Genomic DNA, 18509 nt, shown 5'->3' with positions numbered 1-18509 from the left:
AAAAAGCTGTTAATAAGATAAGATATATAACTTAAGATTTTAAAGTTTGTTACACATCAATTACACTGCCAAACCTTAATAGAATGTTATTAAAATTTAGCAGAATCTTTTGTTACGATTAAGAGATATAAATGTCTGCATGAAGCAAACTTTTAAAAGGTTTTTTTTCAGTCAACATTACACATTTAAACCGACAGAAGCAGTGGTTGGTACTGATATTACTGTATATACATGCGGTTTCGAGGAATGAGTTAGATATTCGAACAATTTTCACCCAGAATCTTTTGCGCAACATCATTCGACATTTAAGTTTCAAGAGAAAAAAAAATATTATTTATATATTCAGGGTACGGATGTGGATATGTTTCGTTTTATTTTTCAATTGCTAAACATAATTAATGCGATCATTTCACCATATTTGCAAGGAGCACACGATTATTCTGCACATTCTTTGTCCAATTATTATAAGCATGTCTGTGTATCAGAGCTGACTGTTTTTTTTATGGAATCTACTAATTTGAATAATATAAAAAAGAAGATGTGGTATGATTGGCCAATGAGACAACTGTCCACAAGGGACTAAAATGACACAGAAATTAACAACTATAGGTCACCGAATGTTTATTCTAATCTTCAAAGAATTGATATATACCCTTATATATTTGTAGCATTACAAATATGAAAATATTTGTTTAACTTTTAGATCTACACAGTCGAATCTAGAAAACAAGTGGCGGATTCAGGGGAGTGTTCCGGGGGGAACCCCCTTTTTTGGACGGCCAATGCATTTGAATTGGGACTTATGGTTGGCCCTCCTATCCTAGGTTGGGAAACCTCCCTTTTCAAAATGGCTGAACACTTCAGAAATTATTCTAATTTGTACCTTATACATTTAATTGTTTTACACAGTTAAACCTCAACTACAATTATCTATTGATAAAAACGTTCACTCTTAATCTTGAAAAAACAACTGATATAAAATTAAAAGATTAATCAGTGGAATAAAAAACAACTGTACAATGATTGAAAATTAAACAAAATTAGAAAAAACTGCATGAATCATTTCATTTCTTTTCTATTTACATTTATAATGTATCTGGTTGTAATCACATTCGGAAATGTATTTAGATATATAAAAGTTAACCATACAGAGTTCTACAAAAAAAACATATTCTAAACGTTTTATTTCACCCCCCCCCCCCCTTTTCCGCCTTATTTTCAAACAATAATTGTTGTTTGATATTAATTATTTCCTGACTTTTTGCATTACTGGTTATTTAATCAATTAAAGCAAATAACAATCAAATAGCAATGCTATTCTTTCAAAATATATTTAAATCAACATACCGGCATACCAGCATCAGTTTTTTTTATGTAAAACTTTCTCATAAAAAAATTAAGATGAATAAAAAAATACCATACCTTGTATAAAAGTAAGCATTTTTGACGAATGCCGATTTGACTGTCCGCACTTCAGGTCGTAAGGGAAATTCTATCCCTATTCCGTGTGACTAAGTTGTCTTTTTCTAATTGATTTCAAAGTAAAGTGTGACTACGTGGCACGCGACATCATCCGAACTTCTGTCGCTGAAGCACACCTGGTGAGGAAAACTTGGGAAAATTATTTTATTTATTCATATTTCTCGCTGAAATTACCTTGTTTATGACGGATTATATTTTGATCTATTGATCTAATAAAGCCTGCATGGAGCCTCTAGGAAACATGAAACAGCTGTCCCTTAGCCGATACAGATGAAACACTTCGATCACCGTAAAATTAATTTTTCTATCGATTCTTAAAATTTCTGTATATTTATTATATAAGCATGTTCGAACTAGATTTAAAAAAAAACTGCCAATTAGAGTGGTCTTCCTTTTTTAAACTATTTTTTTATGTACATGTAATACTAGTATAAAATGTAGATAGAATATGCATAACTAGCAATGTATGCATTTTGCCGTGATCCATTGTCAATGAAAGGGGTGTAGTTGTAAACAAATGTTAAAAAATATTAAACAAAACAGCGGCGCGCGTTTCACGGTGCCATAGGACCCCTTTCTGTATGGATTAAGGGAAGGCTTTAAATGCATTAAATGCAATTGTCTAAAAACGCCCCCCTTTTTGTGGGATTTTTGTTGTTGATTTTTTTTAGGAAATCACTGAGCATGACTGGAGCGGAACCCCTCTTTGGCAGTCCCACTGAGTCCCACTTATGAAAAATTCTGGAACCGCCGCGTGCACAGTGCTGTCCCTTTTGAAATAACTGTCTAAAGACTCCGGTTAAACCATTAAATGTAACTTTACAAACACTGTCAATTTAAAGACCGGTGTGTTCCAAAAACGGTAAAACATGGCATGAAAGACTAGAATTCTTAACAGGCGCAGAACCAGTATTTTATGTTAGAGCAAGGAATTATATACAATTTCTTGGTTAGAGTGAGGGCCAATAATTAGGCATGAGAACATGGAGAAAACCTAAGGTTATTTTTATTTTGATATAATCAGAGACGGGATGGCCTGGATATACTTCATACCTTTAATTTTTTCTTTTTTTCTCTTTTTTTCTTTATTTTTTGTGTCCATCATTTTCTCAGTATTTTTTGGTATTTTAACAGTGACCTATCTATTCTCCATTATTTAGATATACATGTAGGAAGATGTTGTATGAGTCCAATGATACAATTAAGTCTTCATCCAAGTCACAATTTATTTTCAAGTTACCCATTTTTTTTTCTTTTTCTTCATTTTTTTTTTATCTCACTTTATTCTACATCTTGTGTCCATCATCTTTATTCTATTAAACCCATCCACACCATTGTCATCTGTATATTTAAATTCATTGCATGATTTATATTTATGTCGATATTCAATTCTTCATTAACCATTTTTTTTTTATTGTAATATGTATAGGTATAATTAATATATACTATAAATATTGATTGGTAGACGATCATGACAAAACCAAAAAATATCTTAAACTGTTTTATATTATTTTTCTGTAAAATTTGTGTAAATTGAATGATGTTTGTATCTAATCAAATCTAATCAATCAAAATTCTTTATTCCAAAATATGAAAGTTATATATGGTTTAATAACAATTAAGAGCATATATAAATTCATACATATCTTAAAATACATACGATATCAAACATGCATCACATGTTATCTAAAATTTATATATGCAGTTGCGGGTCCCGGTGAGAAAATTTTCATAAGTGGGGGCCCATTGACTACCTAAGATGGGGGCCGCTCCGGGCATGGCTCAGTGATTCCCTACATAATCAACCAAAATTTCCCCCTGGGCCCCTCTAAAGCCAGCCAAATAGGCTTATGATGCACATATAATATGCATTATAAGCCTATTTAGTATACATATGTCGGCATCATAAACCTATTTGGCTGGCTCAAGGATTTTTATAGGAGCTAGTCTTACTATACAAACACTTGGCTGGTTGATTATTTTGTATTTTAAAACATGAATTTATTTATTTATTCAGGTTGCACTATGATGAATATTTCTTTTCTTCTATAAAGCAATGATTTATAATAGCTGATATATATTAATATATACTATACACACAACACAGTGGCGGATCCAGAAATTTTCATAAGTGGGGACCCATTTACTGTTTAAGAGCCGGCCCGCTCTAGTCATGCTTCAATGATTCCCTATAGAAGCAATCAAATTTCTCCAGGAAAAGGGGGTTGGCCCCTGTCCCCCTAAATCCGCCTCTGCAACATATTACATGTAATATGTTTCCTGAGTTACTGTGCCTAGCTATTTGATGTATCCTTGAGGGGGTCGTCGGAGGGGTCCTTGTCCCTTAATCCCGGGCTTAAAAACATGAAGTCCCGAGGTCCCGATTAAGATTTTGAAGAAAAACACCAGATCCCGACGTCCCGAAAAGGTCCTGCCCCCTTATCCTTCCAGTCATCTACAGGTGGTTTTTGAAGAAAAAAGTATGTGTTATCATTATGTATGTGCATGTGTGTTTTTTAATGTAAAACATTGTATTTGTTTTATGGAGAGGGCTTACAGCTTTTACTTGTTGTCTTATCTAAAAAAAAATTAAATAAAAGTCTGCGTTAACTATATTTTCCGTATATTTGATGACATGTGCGTCTCCGTTAATCACATGAATTAGACACAGTTTTTCTGACCAATCAAAAGGTAGATTGCATTGAACGGATCAAACATGGTGGACAATGAATGAGGCAATTCGAAGACCAGAGCAAGTGTCCCCTAAATCCAGTCCCCGGGGATCAAGATCACCTGCATACCCCAGAGGAGATTCAACTGGAACTCTGAAGACAACAATAAGCTTAGGGAGAGTTCCGTCAGTAATACATTCAGGTCCATTTTATCTCGTCAAAGACACGGGAACCGGGACACACAACACACATAGCAATGGTTAGCCATTATTATTTATGTAATTTGAAATAATATTTCGTTCAAATATACATTGACTATAAGTCATGTTGTCCTGTATAATTAAGGAGAAGCGTTTACTGTCCTGACATAAAAAAAATGTGGACGATACGTCTTTACAAACTATGGCCGTTTCGTCTTTTTGGGGTATGGCCGATACATCCTATGGACGTTCTGGCAGTATGGCTGTCACGTCCTGCATTGCCCGGAGAAATCAGCACCAGGTCAGAAGGGATAAAGGAAGCAAGTTAACTTGTACCACCGAAAAACTCCTCAGGGTGTTGAAATGCTATGGCAAACTCGCACGACTCATACATTTGAACATCCGGACAAGTAATTATTTTTGTCTTGGTTGCCCGTGGACAAGTAAAAAAATATACAAGACAAAGTTCAAATCCAACAAAAACATAAAATTAATTTCAAAACATATAAAGATGTTTAATTTATGTAAAAGAAACCAATGTCAGCAAGTAAAAACATCAATTGTCCATGACGATAGATATTACATGATACCGGAAATAGATCGATTACCAAAATAAATAAAATTAAGTATGCGAACCCGAGTCGCGTAACATTGCATTGGCTTTGTCCGTTGACCCAGTTTCGTCGATTAGGTTTTATCCATCATTTAACAGAAGTGTCATTTCTTTAAATTTTGTATCGAGATTCAGATTAATAAATCCTTAATAAAAATGTGGACAAGCAAGACAAAAAGAGTCATGAGTCGAGTAGAAAACCTTAAATGCAAATGGAGGACACAGAGTATTTTAAAAAAAAAAAGCGGAAGCGAGAATTTCAGACATCGTGAATATCAGATTGACCCTGGCTATCTATGGAAATTAGGAAAATAAATAATTTAAGTTTTTGTCTTATTTATAGATGAAAGGTCATTGACAACATTATTTGTTGTCAAAGTGGAAAATAAAAGGGATGCATTAATTGCCCATCAAGACAATAATAAATAATCAAGAAAAAAAACAAGTGTGTCAGTTCAGAGAAACACCACAAAACCAATAGTTTATCTATTATTTGGTTTATATTTCTCCAATCACTGTCCTCAGATTTAGTATACGTACCTACTGGCTACATATTTTATTCAAAAACTGCTGCAAAATTCAGGGTTCTTTACTTGTCATTTCATTGGTTGGTTTGCTGTTAGGTTTCTGTCCCATTGATGTCAACCTATTTCCTACTTTCCTAATTTTTTACACATATAAACAAATATATTTCATTTGTTTGTGATGCACAACAGTGCTAAGTAAGAATCATATATTAGGTAACAAGAAATACTTCAATATTTATTGGGATCATCAGGGCAAGTAAATTTTTTCCGGACAAGTAAAACTTTAGGTTAAACTTGCCCGGGGACAAGTGCTCACAACAAATATTTCCACACCCCTGCTCCTACCACATTAACTTGTACCAAAAACAGTCAGAGATATAACTTTATAGGGTTATTACAGAAAATAACTTGTGTGTGTTATTACAGAGTTTCTTAATCTGTAATAACATTTGTTTGTTATTTGTAAAATTATTTCATTTATATTGGGCTCTAGCATTGTCTAGGGAACTCTTGAGACTTTGCGCAGAAACTGATTTTTTTCTAAACATGCTAAATGCATAGCCTTGATAACTAATTTCTTAAGTAAATTATTGCGAACCCTATGATAGTTTTCCATAGATTCACCTGCAAGTTACCTGTCGATTTAAACTTTTGGCAGTTCTATTGTCCCATTTAACAAATACAACAGGTATTGTTCTCTGTGTAGTTTGTTCACTCAGACCTTTAAATTTCTTCTAGGAGAAATATATCACTCATTGATTAATTTACCTGAACAAAAAATTGAACTGTCAATGATGGAAAAATACTTATACCAATACTAAGTAAGGACTCACAAAACTGCATGTGGTGTTGTATTTATTCAATACCAATAACTCGTTTTTAATGTGTTCAATATTTAATACTGATTCAAAAATTAAAAGTTGATTTTTGATCAAATATTCAATATTTTTGTGTGTTTGATAAATGAAAATTTGAATATTATTATTTTTAAATTAAGGTCTTCATAAACATGATAAACATGAGTCTATAAATGAACAACAACAAAAAACATGCAAATTCATTGGAAAATACTAAAAAATGTGTCTGAAATAAACTTGTTATTATTAAACCAGATTTTATATTGAACAGATTGAAAATATATTAACAGTCAGGGGACTTACTGAAATAGGTGATTTTTAAATCACTTATTCGAGTAGCAAAATCGTGGTTTTGTCACAAATTGGAATTATGTATTTTTTTCCAAATTTTAAACACATACATTGACATAGGTTTAAATAATATCTTTTAATTAGTAAAACAGTGTTTTTCTTTTTTCACTAAGGTAAGGTGGGTGTTTTAAAAAAAATAATTTGCAACCTTTTTTAATTTACTGTGGGTGCACGTGGGGGTCACAGAAATAAAGATTAGTATAATATTCACATTTTATGGAGTTGAACAAACATAAATATTCTTTGATTTTATTTTTTCAAAAATTTATATCTTTTATCTCTTCTTTCATTTACAATTTTATGCATCAGTATGGATTTAAGGCCTTTCGATCCAGGTTTCTGTTCTGTTTTTTGCTTTTGTGTCGTATTTTTGGCACACAGAACAGTAGTATCCTTCCTCTGTGACTATAAGTCATTTGAAGTCTTGCTCATACTTTGTCTTCACTTGCGTGTCTTTTCCGTTGTTTGGTTGATTTTTGTTCAATTCAACATTACTATAAATTTTATTTAACTAATATTTGGTCTAGTATTTTCTTTATCATCATTGTCATCTTGCTTTCTTTTCCCCCCGATTGATTAATGAAAACATTGAAATTTGACGATTGGACGCCATCTTTGTCAATGAAAACAAGGCGGGATTAGTATTCAAATTTTAACGGTACGGAACCAAAAAAAAATCCGGATTTTGAAAAAAAAGCCGACCACCTCCTAAAATCGAAAGGTGGTCGGCTTTCAAAAGAAGGTGGTCGGCACACCCGGCTTAAATGCCGAATGGAAAACACTGTAAAATTTAAAAAAACCAAACTTTTTGCTTCTTTTAAGTAGAAAGGTTTCTGCCTTTGATCATGTTGATGCTATCATTTAGCTGAAAATTCTATTTTAGTTGAAAAAATGCTATAATAATGGCTTTACATAATGAACTGATACTTTCTTAAAAGATTTTTCCCAGCAGTGGGAGTATTTTTCCTGTGAAGTTCAAGGTTTCATCTTTCAGATTATGTAATAAAATTCTACTGTTCGCGATAAAAATCTCACTGTTCGGGGGTGTTGAAATTAGTAGGGATTATTAAAAGAATGATACTTAAAGAAGTGATTTTTGGGAAGGAAATTGAGGTCTGATACTTAAACAAGTGATTTTTATGTCATTATCCTAGATTCAGTACAAGGTCATCACCTGAAATGACCTGGTCATCCTAGACAACACAGATGTTGGTTCTGATAAGTTTAGAAACATAATTAGTCCCTGGATCATTAGTATTCTATATTTAAAGCTACAATAAAATTAAATCACTTCTTCTAGTGATTAATTTGTACTACTTAAATAGGTGATTATTAAAGAAAGACAACTCTAACTTCCAACCTTTATGGAAATAATGTTACTTAAATCAGTGATTTAGAAAATCACTTATTTAAGTAAGTCCCCTGACTGATTAATGATATATAGAATAAATACAATATTGCATACAGTTTATGTGAGTTTATAGAAGTATTTCAATAAAAAAAAAAGATAATTTTTTGGTCAGGTAAATTAATCAATGAGTGATATATTTCTCCTAGAAGAAATTTAAAGGTCTGAGTGAACAAACTTCACAGAGAACAATACCTGTTGTATTTGTTAGATGGGACAATAGAACTGCCAAAAGTTTAAATCGACAGGTAACTTGCAGGTGAATCTATGGAAAACTATCATAGGGTTCGCAATAATACATGTTTGATTAACCATGGTAAATCAATGAGACGAGGCTATTAAAGGATAAACTTAGCTGTTAGTTATTATAGGAATGTAACTTAATTTATTATATAAGACACTTGGGAATTACTGAGAAACTTACGCAGAACCTCATTACATGCTCTGGTCATTATTTCTTACAATAAATTAAAATACATTGTAAATGTAATAAAGCATGATCTACATGATCTATATCTGAGCAAATCCTTTGAAGTGATATAGAGAAGCTGTGATAACACCCTTTAGTTCTCTCAGGCATATTTTTTCTGTGATAACATATACATGATATAGGTGTACATTGTATTATGCAAAATGGCAAACTAAGAACTGTTATATCTTTCAATAGTTAAGTATACATATAGACAAAAGTAATATCAATAGAACTTTTACAAATTTTAACGAAACTAAAGTAATGATGTATATTGTCCCTTTGAAACATGTGACATACGTATGCTATCACAGTTCTTTGAATTTTTAGTCTACAATAACAAATGTATGTTATTTTCCTGTAATAACCCTATAGAGTTATATCCCTGACTGAAAAAGGTTAACCCATATCAACGTAAACTCCTACCTCTGGGAAGTCGTACCATTCAGAACTCATACCACTGCAAACTCCTACCATTAAAAATATATTCAAAAATACAAATGTTTTATGTTTTTTTTTGTAAACTTAATAAAAATAAGGTTGAATTACTTGAATTTAATACTGGATTTTAATGAAAACTTAGACAAAAACATGTTGTTTTTTAAGCTTCATACAAAAAATTAAAATATCTTTGAAATTTAAACCAAACTTAGACACTAACATACATCATGTACATGTAAATGTAATTTCTTAATTACACTGCAAATTAATATAACATTCCTTTGATTGTGTGATTATCAGTGAATTATTAACTAATAGATAGAAAAGTACCCAAATCTATTCAATATTACTGATTTGGAATGATTAAAAATTAAATCCAATAGTTATCAGTAAAAGTTTAAAAAATAGTCTATTCAAGGGAGACAACAAAGCAAATCTGCCACGGTATTGTCTATCCAATACACAAGAAACATTAGCTACAAATTGTCGGAAGGGGACGATAATTGGCTGACCTGTGTTAAGAGAGAGCCATATCTCTTGCACGTTAACATGGTTAAAGACACCCTTGTAGATTTCGAAAAAGAGACGCCTAATGCCGCTACAAGGTAGCACTCGCACCCTCAAAGTGGAAAGGGATTAATATAAGTTGCAAAACTTGTTTCCCAGTCCACTATAAATAAATATGTTTAAACTAGCTACAAATTGGTCATTGTACTTTCAAATTATGTACATTTTACAGACTTAAGAGGTATTGAGTGAAATTACAGTATACATTTATATATTCATCATTAAACACCATTTGAATACATTTTAATAAGTTGGTACCTGTTAGCAGTGGTACAAGTTGACGTTGGTACAAGTTAACAATGGTACGGGATAACTATAATTCGTTAGAAGACATTTCTGCATGGGTATGACCAGTCTGAGGAATAACTGATATAAGTAATTTATAAACAAACATATAGGAAAACGTCAAACACTAAATTACATGCTCCTAATTTTGCTCATATAAAGAGTCTGATGTTGAACAATTCAAATGGTTTACCAGTCAATTTAACAGTTTACATTAGAACACTGAATTTATAAAAAAAAAATCAAACTAAAATATCGAAATTGAGGATTTTTTAAACCAATTTCACTTTTATTTTTTTATTCCAGAGGCATCAGAAATGACTGGCAGTAATAATCTTATGATTCATTATGGATTAGAGCATGCCTACAGTAGGTTCTGTAAGAAGGAAGGAAAAGAAGAATTAAGTTCCTTTCTACCACACCTTCCAGGGTATATTGATTCACCAGGCATACAGGATAGTAGGTTTGTACATGTACAGTCCTATCAAGGCATTTAATGATAAAAGTTGGTTAGCTGCCCTGATCTGACATACAGGATAATCAATAAGAGCAGGATCATTGTAAACAAACTTATATAATTTGCAGATACTTTATGTCGCAATAGTCTTCATCCTCATAACCACTTTTGGCTATTTAACTTTGTTTTTGACATTCACTTGATATAGTAAGAAAGATCAAAGTTTTACATTTATTCAAGACTATTTATATTCACATATATATATTTTTTCTGCTAACATGACTAGCAAAAAAATCGCAAAATTACTTTGTTTACAGTATATATAATCATTGACAATCCAATCAAAGCATTTACTGTAATCAGCCTAGTATATAATCATTGACAATCCAATCAAAGCATTTACTGTAATCAGCCTAGTAAAGTCTGTACCCTCTTTTTCGCCACATGAAATTCTGGAAAAAAACTTTTTTCACTTGTTAAAGCATTTAGAGGAAATACAGTAAATGATCTAACATTCAACTTAACTCAAAAGTCAGAATGAAACAAAAACAAACTTATTTATGTCTGAGCTCTGATTGTAGTTTTAGTTGTTAAATTATAGTTCATTAAACAAATTAACACATAATTAGCTGGGTTTTCAAATTGTGCATGCTTTGGATTGCTTGAAATATACAATATTTATATTGATAACTGTTGGTGTAATAGCTGTTACTTAAATTCTTTTTTTCTTCTTTTAGCTCTCTAAGATCAGTAGCTGAGAATCCACCTAAAGCTAATAAAGATTTACAGCCTCTGTCTGGTGGTGCTCTATCAGGATTCAGACTTCATCCAGGACCTGTAAGTACATGTATACTTGAGATATAATTCTTTCACCCCATGCTTATTGCTCATTTTAACATGTCAGGCATTGTATTTGTCAATATGTTTATATCCAGTGTAAATGAGGTGTAAATTATTGACAAATATTATGCCTACCCATGTTAGAAATAACATAGACTATGGCTTAAAACAAAAATTTCTATTTTAAAACGATAATTAAAAATTTGCGTAAACCAGAGTGGACCTTGGACATGTTAAAAACACCATCTTAAAGCATCAATTTTGATTTGATGAAGCCAAAACTTTATGAAAAATCAAACGTTTCACAATAAAAAAATTAATGTGAACAGATCCATGTAAACCTACTTTTAAAATAATTTTATTCATATACTTCCTAGTGAGTAACAACAATACACATGTCCAAATAGATCTCCGGTGTTATTTAAAATATAACTGACCGTGCAATTTCAATTGTTACATCAACCCACATGCAGCCCATGTTTTATTCAAATTAAAACATGGTTTCATTTCCAAAGTACAAAAATGTATAAGAAGAAAGTCATATTAGAATGTAAATTTAGAAATAAATAGATGCATTTTGTATTGTGAATGACCACTAGCATAAAGGGCAAAATTGTAGAATCCTAATAAATGGGATTGCATCAAAAAGAAGGAAAATCACTACTGAAATAATTACTCAGTTTTTATTAATGCAAACTTGATACTGTCACATTATTTGGATAAATTAAAAACCTTGCAATAGATTTTGTAATTCTGTTTTAACTATGTATAATAAGAAAAATTGCTACTAGTTTAGTTTGCAAAACAAACAAAAAACTTCTTTTTAAAAATTGATAGCATTCTTTTGGAATTGTAAACTTTATCATGTTTATACTCATTTTATGTATCAAATAATTTAGAAATGCAATCAACATTAGCAGATTAGTCTGTCACCATTATTTTTTTTTCCAATCAATGAGCTCTATATTTATCTTTCCTGGACGTTTTTTAATAGCTGTCAAACTGTGGTTTGCTTGTTTTTATATCATCATCAGTCAAAAATCATTACTAAATCATAAATATAAGAATTTCTTTATTTTTTACAGTTTGTTATTTTGACAGCATGGAAATAGATTTCCATGATTACTATGCCCACTACACGTATAATGCATAATTAATTTCAGCACAAATGACATGAATGAAAGTTGATGTTTATCAAAATTTTATCCAAAATCAAAAGAAAAAAAAAGTGTTAGAACCCATAAAAGGCAATATACATGTTTTGAAACGAGGACAGATTGAAAATTCATAATAGCATTAGACTGAAAACTTGCAGTGCTTGACATTTAATAATAATGCTAGCTGTTGGGTTTAGTAGTACTTTGTATATAAAATTAATTTTCTCCATTCAATTCCAACAGTTTCCAAATTTTTATTGTCACAATAATAAGAATTCACATTTTGATATCTGTCATATATGATACACATATCATATATAATACACATATCTGTATGCAGGTTTCCTGATTAATGATAAATCTCACATTTTTTGTCCATTCTTCAAAATCGCAGCCATAAAAAAAATAATTTTATTGTACCATACTGTAATTCATTTGCTGTTCTGTAAATTAAAGATACCAGAACAATACAGATTCATGAGTCAGATGCCTAAAAAGAAACATAAACCAAAGAAGAGGAAGGAAGAGAGATCTGGAGCTTTACAAGATTCACAAGGTATGAACAGTTTTGTATCTGGTGACCCTGATTAATTATTCCATCATTTACAATTAACCACATATTCTTATCATCTATGCTATTACTAGATATAAGAAGATGTGGTATGAGTGCCAATGAGACAACTCTCCATCCAAGTCATAATTTGTAAAAGTAAACCATCATAGTTCAAAGTACAGCCTTCAACACAGAATCTTAGCTCACACTGAACAGCAATCTATAGAGGGCCCTAAAAAATGACAAGTGTAAAACCATTCAAACAGGAAAACTAGTACATGTAGTCTAATCTATAAAAAGAATTCACTCTTAAAGGCAATTGCTATATATTTTGTAATTATTTTGTTTTTTCACAAGTTCATTCCTCCATTATTCCACCAAATCATTTTGTCAGGATCTGTAGAACTAAATTTTTTGGAAAGTTTGACATCATTGAGTTTGTAAAATGAAAATAACACTACATAAATTTCATGTGTCTGAATAGCTCAGGTTTACTCTCATTAGCACGTTCCTGAACATACAAACCCGAGTATTATAACAATTCGAGAGTTATATGACAAAAAAAAAAGACATTTAAAAATTGTTATTGTAACTAAAATATGAAATTATTATCAGTCATCACACTAAACCACAGGCCTTGCAGCCCAGTCTTGTAACATTGTGTTTGGTTCTTCTAAAATTATCTCTATAGGCCAACAGAATCTTAACTAAATTTGCTCCAAAAATTAATAGTCGCCTTTAGATTTAAATGTTTTTTATGAAAAATTTGTTACCTGTGCAACCTTTTTGATCTTTCATAAAGCTAACTCCTTTTTTGATGAAACAAATTGTTTGATATGACTAAGCTTGAAAATATTTGTCACACTTTTTCCAGAACTTATGTAACAAAATAAACTATCTGCTTTGCAGCTCTTTTGTAGACAGTACCATATTTACTTTGATATTTTTCAGATAATTCTGTTGAAAGTAAGGATGATAAAGTGAAGAAGAAAGCCAAACAAGATGCTGAACAGAAGAAAGATAAAAAGAAAAAGAAAGACAAAAAGAAGAAAAAAAGAATGAAAGATAAAGATGATGGTATATATCTGGATTTTTCATATTAAATAATAGGCCTTTTTGATACAAATGACTTTTGACTCTGGTTTTACAATTATTTGACAGGTTAATGGACTATTGCAAAGTATGATTTCATCTCGAGATCTGTCTGTTCTAGTGCGTAGCAATTTGGTTTATTTGATGATTTGGATCGATCTCTTTAGAACAAGTTTCTGGTATAAAACAAATCTAGTTAACAGTTCAAAGGGAAATAACCATTGCTTAAAATTCTTTGGAAAATGTGAAATGTAATGAATTTAACATTTTAATATATATTTTTGGATGATTTAAACAAATTTACTGAAACTTTATCTTTTAATAAATACAAGAACATCTTTTAAGGCTAACTTTACATTAGTAATTAGTTGTCTCATTGGCAAGAATTTCGTTTCTCTTTATTAGTCCCCTACCAAAGAAGTTAAAGGAGACTTTAGGTTTGCACTCTTTGCGTCTGTCTGTCTGTCCATCAGTCTGGCATGCTTGAAGACAATAATTTGATATTTGGTGAATTGTTTTATTATGACAAGTTATATATCAAGTTCGAATTTTGTTCTTGTTTAATGATTTTATGCAAAGTTTCACTTAAATAATCAGTTTTCTACTGCTTTTTTTCCCCCGTCATGATTGGAGATATTGATTTGAAAATTGGCAAATAGTTTTATCATGTTAATGACACCCACCCTTGTACACCCAGGGATAAACAAAATTTGCAAAAATAATAAAAAAAATATGTGAAAAAAATAGATTTGGGGACAAAATGAAAAAAAAACCTTGCAAATTTCCCCAAAATAAAGAAAAAAAACATATTTGACAGTGCACAGCAAAATAAATATTAAAAAAAATGTTACACTAGAAATTTTTATAACCATTTTTATATGACCGCAAAAATTGAAAATTTTTTGGTCGTATATTGGTATCATGTTGGCGTCGTTGTCGTCCGAATACTTTAAGTTTTCGCACTCTAACTTTAGTAAAAGTGTATAGAAATCTATGAAATTTTAATACAAGGTTTATGACCACAAAAGGAAAATTGGGATTGATTTTGAGAGTTTTGGTCCCAACATTTTAGGAATTACATTTGTAGGGCCAAAAAGGGCCCAAAATAAGCATTTTCTTGGTTTTCGCACTATAACTTTAGTTTAAGTAAATAGAAATCTATGAAATTTTGACACAAGGTTTATGACCACAAAAGGAAGGTTGGGTTTGATTTTGGGAGTTTTGGTCCCAACAGTTTAGGAATAAGGATTAATATTCAACAGCATAGTGAATTGCTCAAAGGCAAAAAAAATATTTTAAGTTCATTAGACCACATTCATTCTGTGTCATAAACCTATGCTATGTCAACTATTTAATCACAATCCAAATTTAGAGCTGAATCCAGCTTGAATGTTGTGTCCATACTTGCCCCAAACGTTCAAGGTTCAACCACTGCGGTCGTATAAAGCTATGCACTGCGGAGCATCTGGTTCAATTTTACATCCTGGTTTAAGAATTAGTAAAGAATTGTTAGTAAGAAATAAATATGTTATCTTAGTGCATTAGTGTAATCAGGTATTAAAATTCTGTACACCCCTGATTACACCAAGATAACTGATAGTTTTTATCGACAGCAACAGATGCAGGCTTAGTAATAAAATTGGCTAGGATTAACCCTTTCTGAATTGTTCATTATATATAACCTAATCTTTATTTAAAACAGAGACACTTACAGGTTATTGTAGTATTTGACTTACTTACTGTTAACTACAGTAAGAGAGTTAATCATGGTCTTTACCCTTGATGTAAATCTCATGAATACAGATTATTTATTGTACTTTTTCAATTCAATTCAAATCTTAATTGCCATAACACTATTTATAGCATTATGACAAAGCATAACAAAATAAACATGATAAACAAGATCATTAATATACATAATAAACGTGAATATTTTAAAAAGTACCTTGTTCTCAATCCTTTAGACTGTTTTAAAAAGAATCCTAGCTTATTTACCTGAATGTGTGATCTTGGGTTGAGTATCTATGTAATTTTATCTATATCATTTAAATTTGTACAGACTCACTGTTATTTACAGTAAGAGAATTTATAATTGTCTTTACCCCTGATGTAGGTCTCATTCAGAATGTTTTTTTTTATTCTTCCCTTTCATTATAACTGACTCGCTACAGTACACCTATTAATTTATGATGTGTTTTTTTATTTATTACAGACTCCCAGTCTTGAAGTAAAAGGTGGTGAGAATTATGGTGTTCTATCATTCAGAAGGCAGCTATTGACGTCATGGACACTAAATGACAGTCATTGATATAATATATATCATACATACCATTTGTTATTGGTAGACCTAGGCCTTTGGTCGTGTTTCAGGTCCTAGGTCAGATCATGTATATTGTTCATTCCATACAACTGAAAAGGATTTGCTAATGATATTGACTTGTTGTTTTTTGTTCATATCACTTTCAATGTTAAATCATCAGATTTACCAGTATCTTAAAATATATCGGAAATATTGAAGCTAAAAGTGTTGTTTTTGTATTTTAATTCGTATTACTTGAATTGTGTAATATGATAGATGTTTAAAATAACAAATATTTGTAAAATTTTATCTTCTATGGTGGCACATACTTTTTTAAGCAGCACTGTAGGAGAAATCATTTTTTTCTCTTTATATTATTTCCAATTAGACATTAATTTTGAAACTGGAAATTGGTAAGCCATGTCATAATCTTTACTTGGTTTCATATAATCAAGCCAAGGTGGCAGACACAGTGGGTTGACAAAATCCAATTTTCTTATAATTACTTACTATTGGTATATTTCAGTAGCATTTCAGCATCTATAGGTATATGTTTAAGTTAAGTTTGTCGGGTTAAGTAGATGATTTAATTTTCAACTAGATGATGCTTGAAAACAAAATCAAATATGTTACCAAAGGGAAGTAATTCAAAATTTGAACTGCAAATTCTAGATTCATTCACAGTAAATGTTATATTACAATGACACATTTATATGACGTTAGGTATTATATTTTGCATCCTGTTGGAATCCATATTTTAACAGCAAATGATATTAAAATAATGAATCAAGATATGTATTTATACAAATTTTTATCTTACTTATTCACTGGCTTGTTTCCTGCAGAATGCAAAAAAAGTCATTGATTGTGCAATTAATTTATTGCTTTTGTTGTTGATTATAATGATAGAAAAGATAGTGTTTTTTTCTGTGAGTTTAAGATAGTTCTATCAAACATTTAACATGTATAAGGTAGGGAAGGCTTCTTAAGTTGCAGATGGAAATGGAGTGTTTTAATCTACCTTTTACATGTTTTATCCATTATAGATATAGCCCGATATTTAAATTAACATGGTTCCCCAACTTTCCCTGTTGTTTTGTTTTGTGTGTTAAATTTGTATGCTTTCTTTCATCAGCACTGGATCATGCTTTAATGTAAATGCTAAATATGCATCATTTTATATAAATTCATGATCACCATTTTCAGTAATTGCATTTTTTCTGATTCATTTTAAATAAAATATTTAAAACATGTTATAGAAAAAAAATTTTATACTGATAAAACATATTAAAGAATATTATTAAAAATTAAAAAAAGTAACAGAAATGATCAATAAATAATATTTACCAGCTTGAAATTGCTGCTGGTCTAAAAAGGATTAAAAAAAAGTTGTCAAATTATTAAAAAATATTGAACATACAAAATGTACATAGATATGGAATATATGTACTGCAAACTTAAGCAAACTTGAAAATTGCATGACAAAAGCCCATCACACGAAAAAAAACCAACGGCTATGATTAAGGTGTTATTGGTATATTTGAATCTGTATTTATGATAAAAGTATATGAAGAGTCTATGTAGAATTTTGATTGTTATTATTGTTTTGTAAAAAGTGCTGTGTATTTTTTGTACATAATAGATTAAATAAACTACATGAATAAAAAAATTAAAACAAAATACAGTTATTTATGAGGCCATAAAGCATATATCATGTTAAAGGATATTATTTCCCTAACTTGGCTAGAGTGATAGTATTAGTGAGTTAAACAACAACAAATGGTGTAGAAGTAATAGAATCATGGAAGAGTAACAATTTTCTTTGAAGTTTCATTTTTGGTTTGCAATGTAGACAGCAGGGGTTTACAGTTGCTCAAATCTCAAACATCAAATAAGGAAACAAAGAAAAACTGAAGGAATGAGCTCCTGGAATCAGACCAGTGCCTTTAGAGGGAAAGTGTCTCCTGATATGCATACATCACCTGTCCAATCTGCATACACCACTTTTTATGCCCCACCTACGATAGTAGAGGGGCATTATGTTTTCTGGTCTGTGCGTCCGTCCGTTCGTCCGTCCGTTCGTCCCTTCGTTCGTCCGTCTGTCCCGCCTCAGGTTAAAGTTTTTGGTCAAGGTAGTTTTTGATGAAGCTGAAGTCCAATCAACTTGAAACTTAGTACATATGTTCCTTATGATATGATCTTTCTAATTTTAAAGACAAATTAAACTTTTGACCCCTAT

General features: G+C 30.9%; 1 protein-coding gene across 1 annotated transcript; it reads left to right on the top strand.

Annotated features, from left to right (window-relative positions):
* Positions 1-4168: 4168 nt before the first annotated feature.
* LOC143076307 (mediator of RNA polymerase II transcription subunit 19-like) lies at positions 4169-16639 on the top strand. The gene is made up of 6 exons (XM_076252033.1): positions 4169-4413; positions 10179-10335; positions 11067-11166; positions 12783-12882; positions 13831-13956; positions 16184-16639. The coding sequence occupies exons 1-6, from the start codon at positions 4209-4211 to the stop codon at positions 16195-16197; spliced, it is 702 nt and encodes a 233-aa protein (XP_076108148.1). The 5' UTR covers positions 4169-4208; the 3' UTR covers positions 16198-16639.
* The last annotated feature ends 1870 nt before the right edge of the window (positions 16640-18509 follow it).

This window comes from Mytilus galloprovincialis, chromosome 5 (genome assembly GCF_965363235.1).
Source record: "Mytilus galloprovincialis chromosome 5, xbMytGall1.hap1.1, whole genome shotgun sequence".
Classification (NCBI taxonomy): Eukaryota; Metazoa; Mollusca; class Bivalvia; order Mytilida; family Mytilidae; genus Mytilus; species Mytilus galloprovincialis.
This window is presented reverse-complemented; position numbering and strand designations above follow the sequence as displayed.

What these genes read in the sequence shown, in the direction of transcription:
- LOC143076307 (XM_076252033.1), top strand. Translation starts at nt 4,209, where the DNA reads ATGAATGAGGCAATTCGAAGACCAGAGCAAGTGTCCCCTAAATCCAGT. An exon ending in ACACAACACACATAGCAATG is followed by an intron (nt 4,414 to 10,178) that starts GTTAGCCATTAT and finishes TTTTTATTCCAG; the next exon opens with AGGCATCAGAAATGACTGGC. An exon ending in CCAGGCATACAGGATAGTAG is followed by an intron (nt 10,336 to 11,066) that starts GTTTGTACATGT and finishes TTCTTCTTTTAG; the next exon opens with CTCTCTAAGATCAGTAGCTG.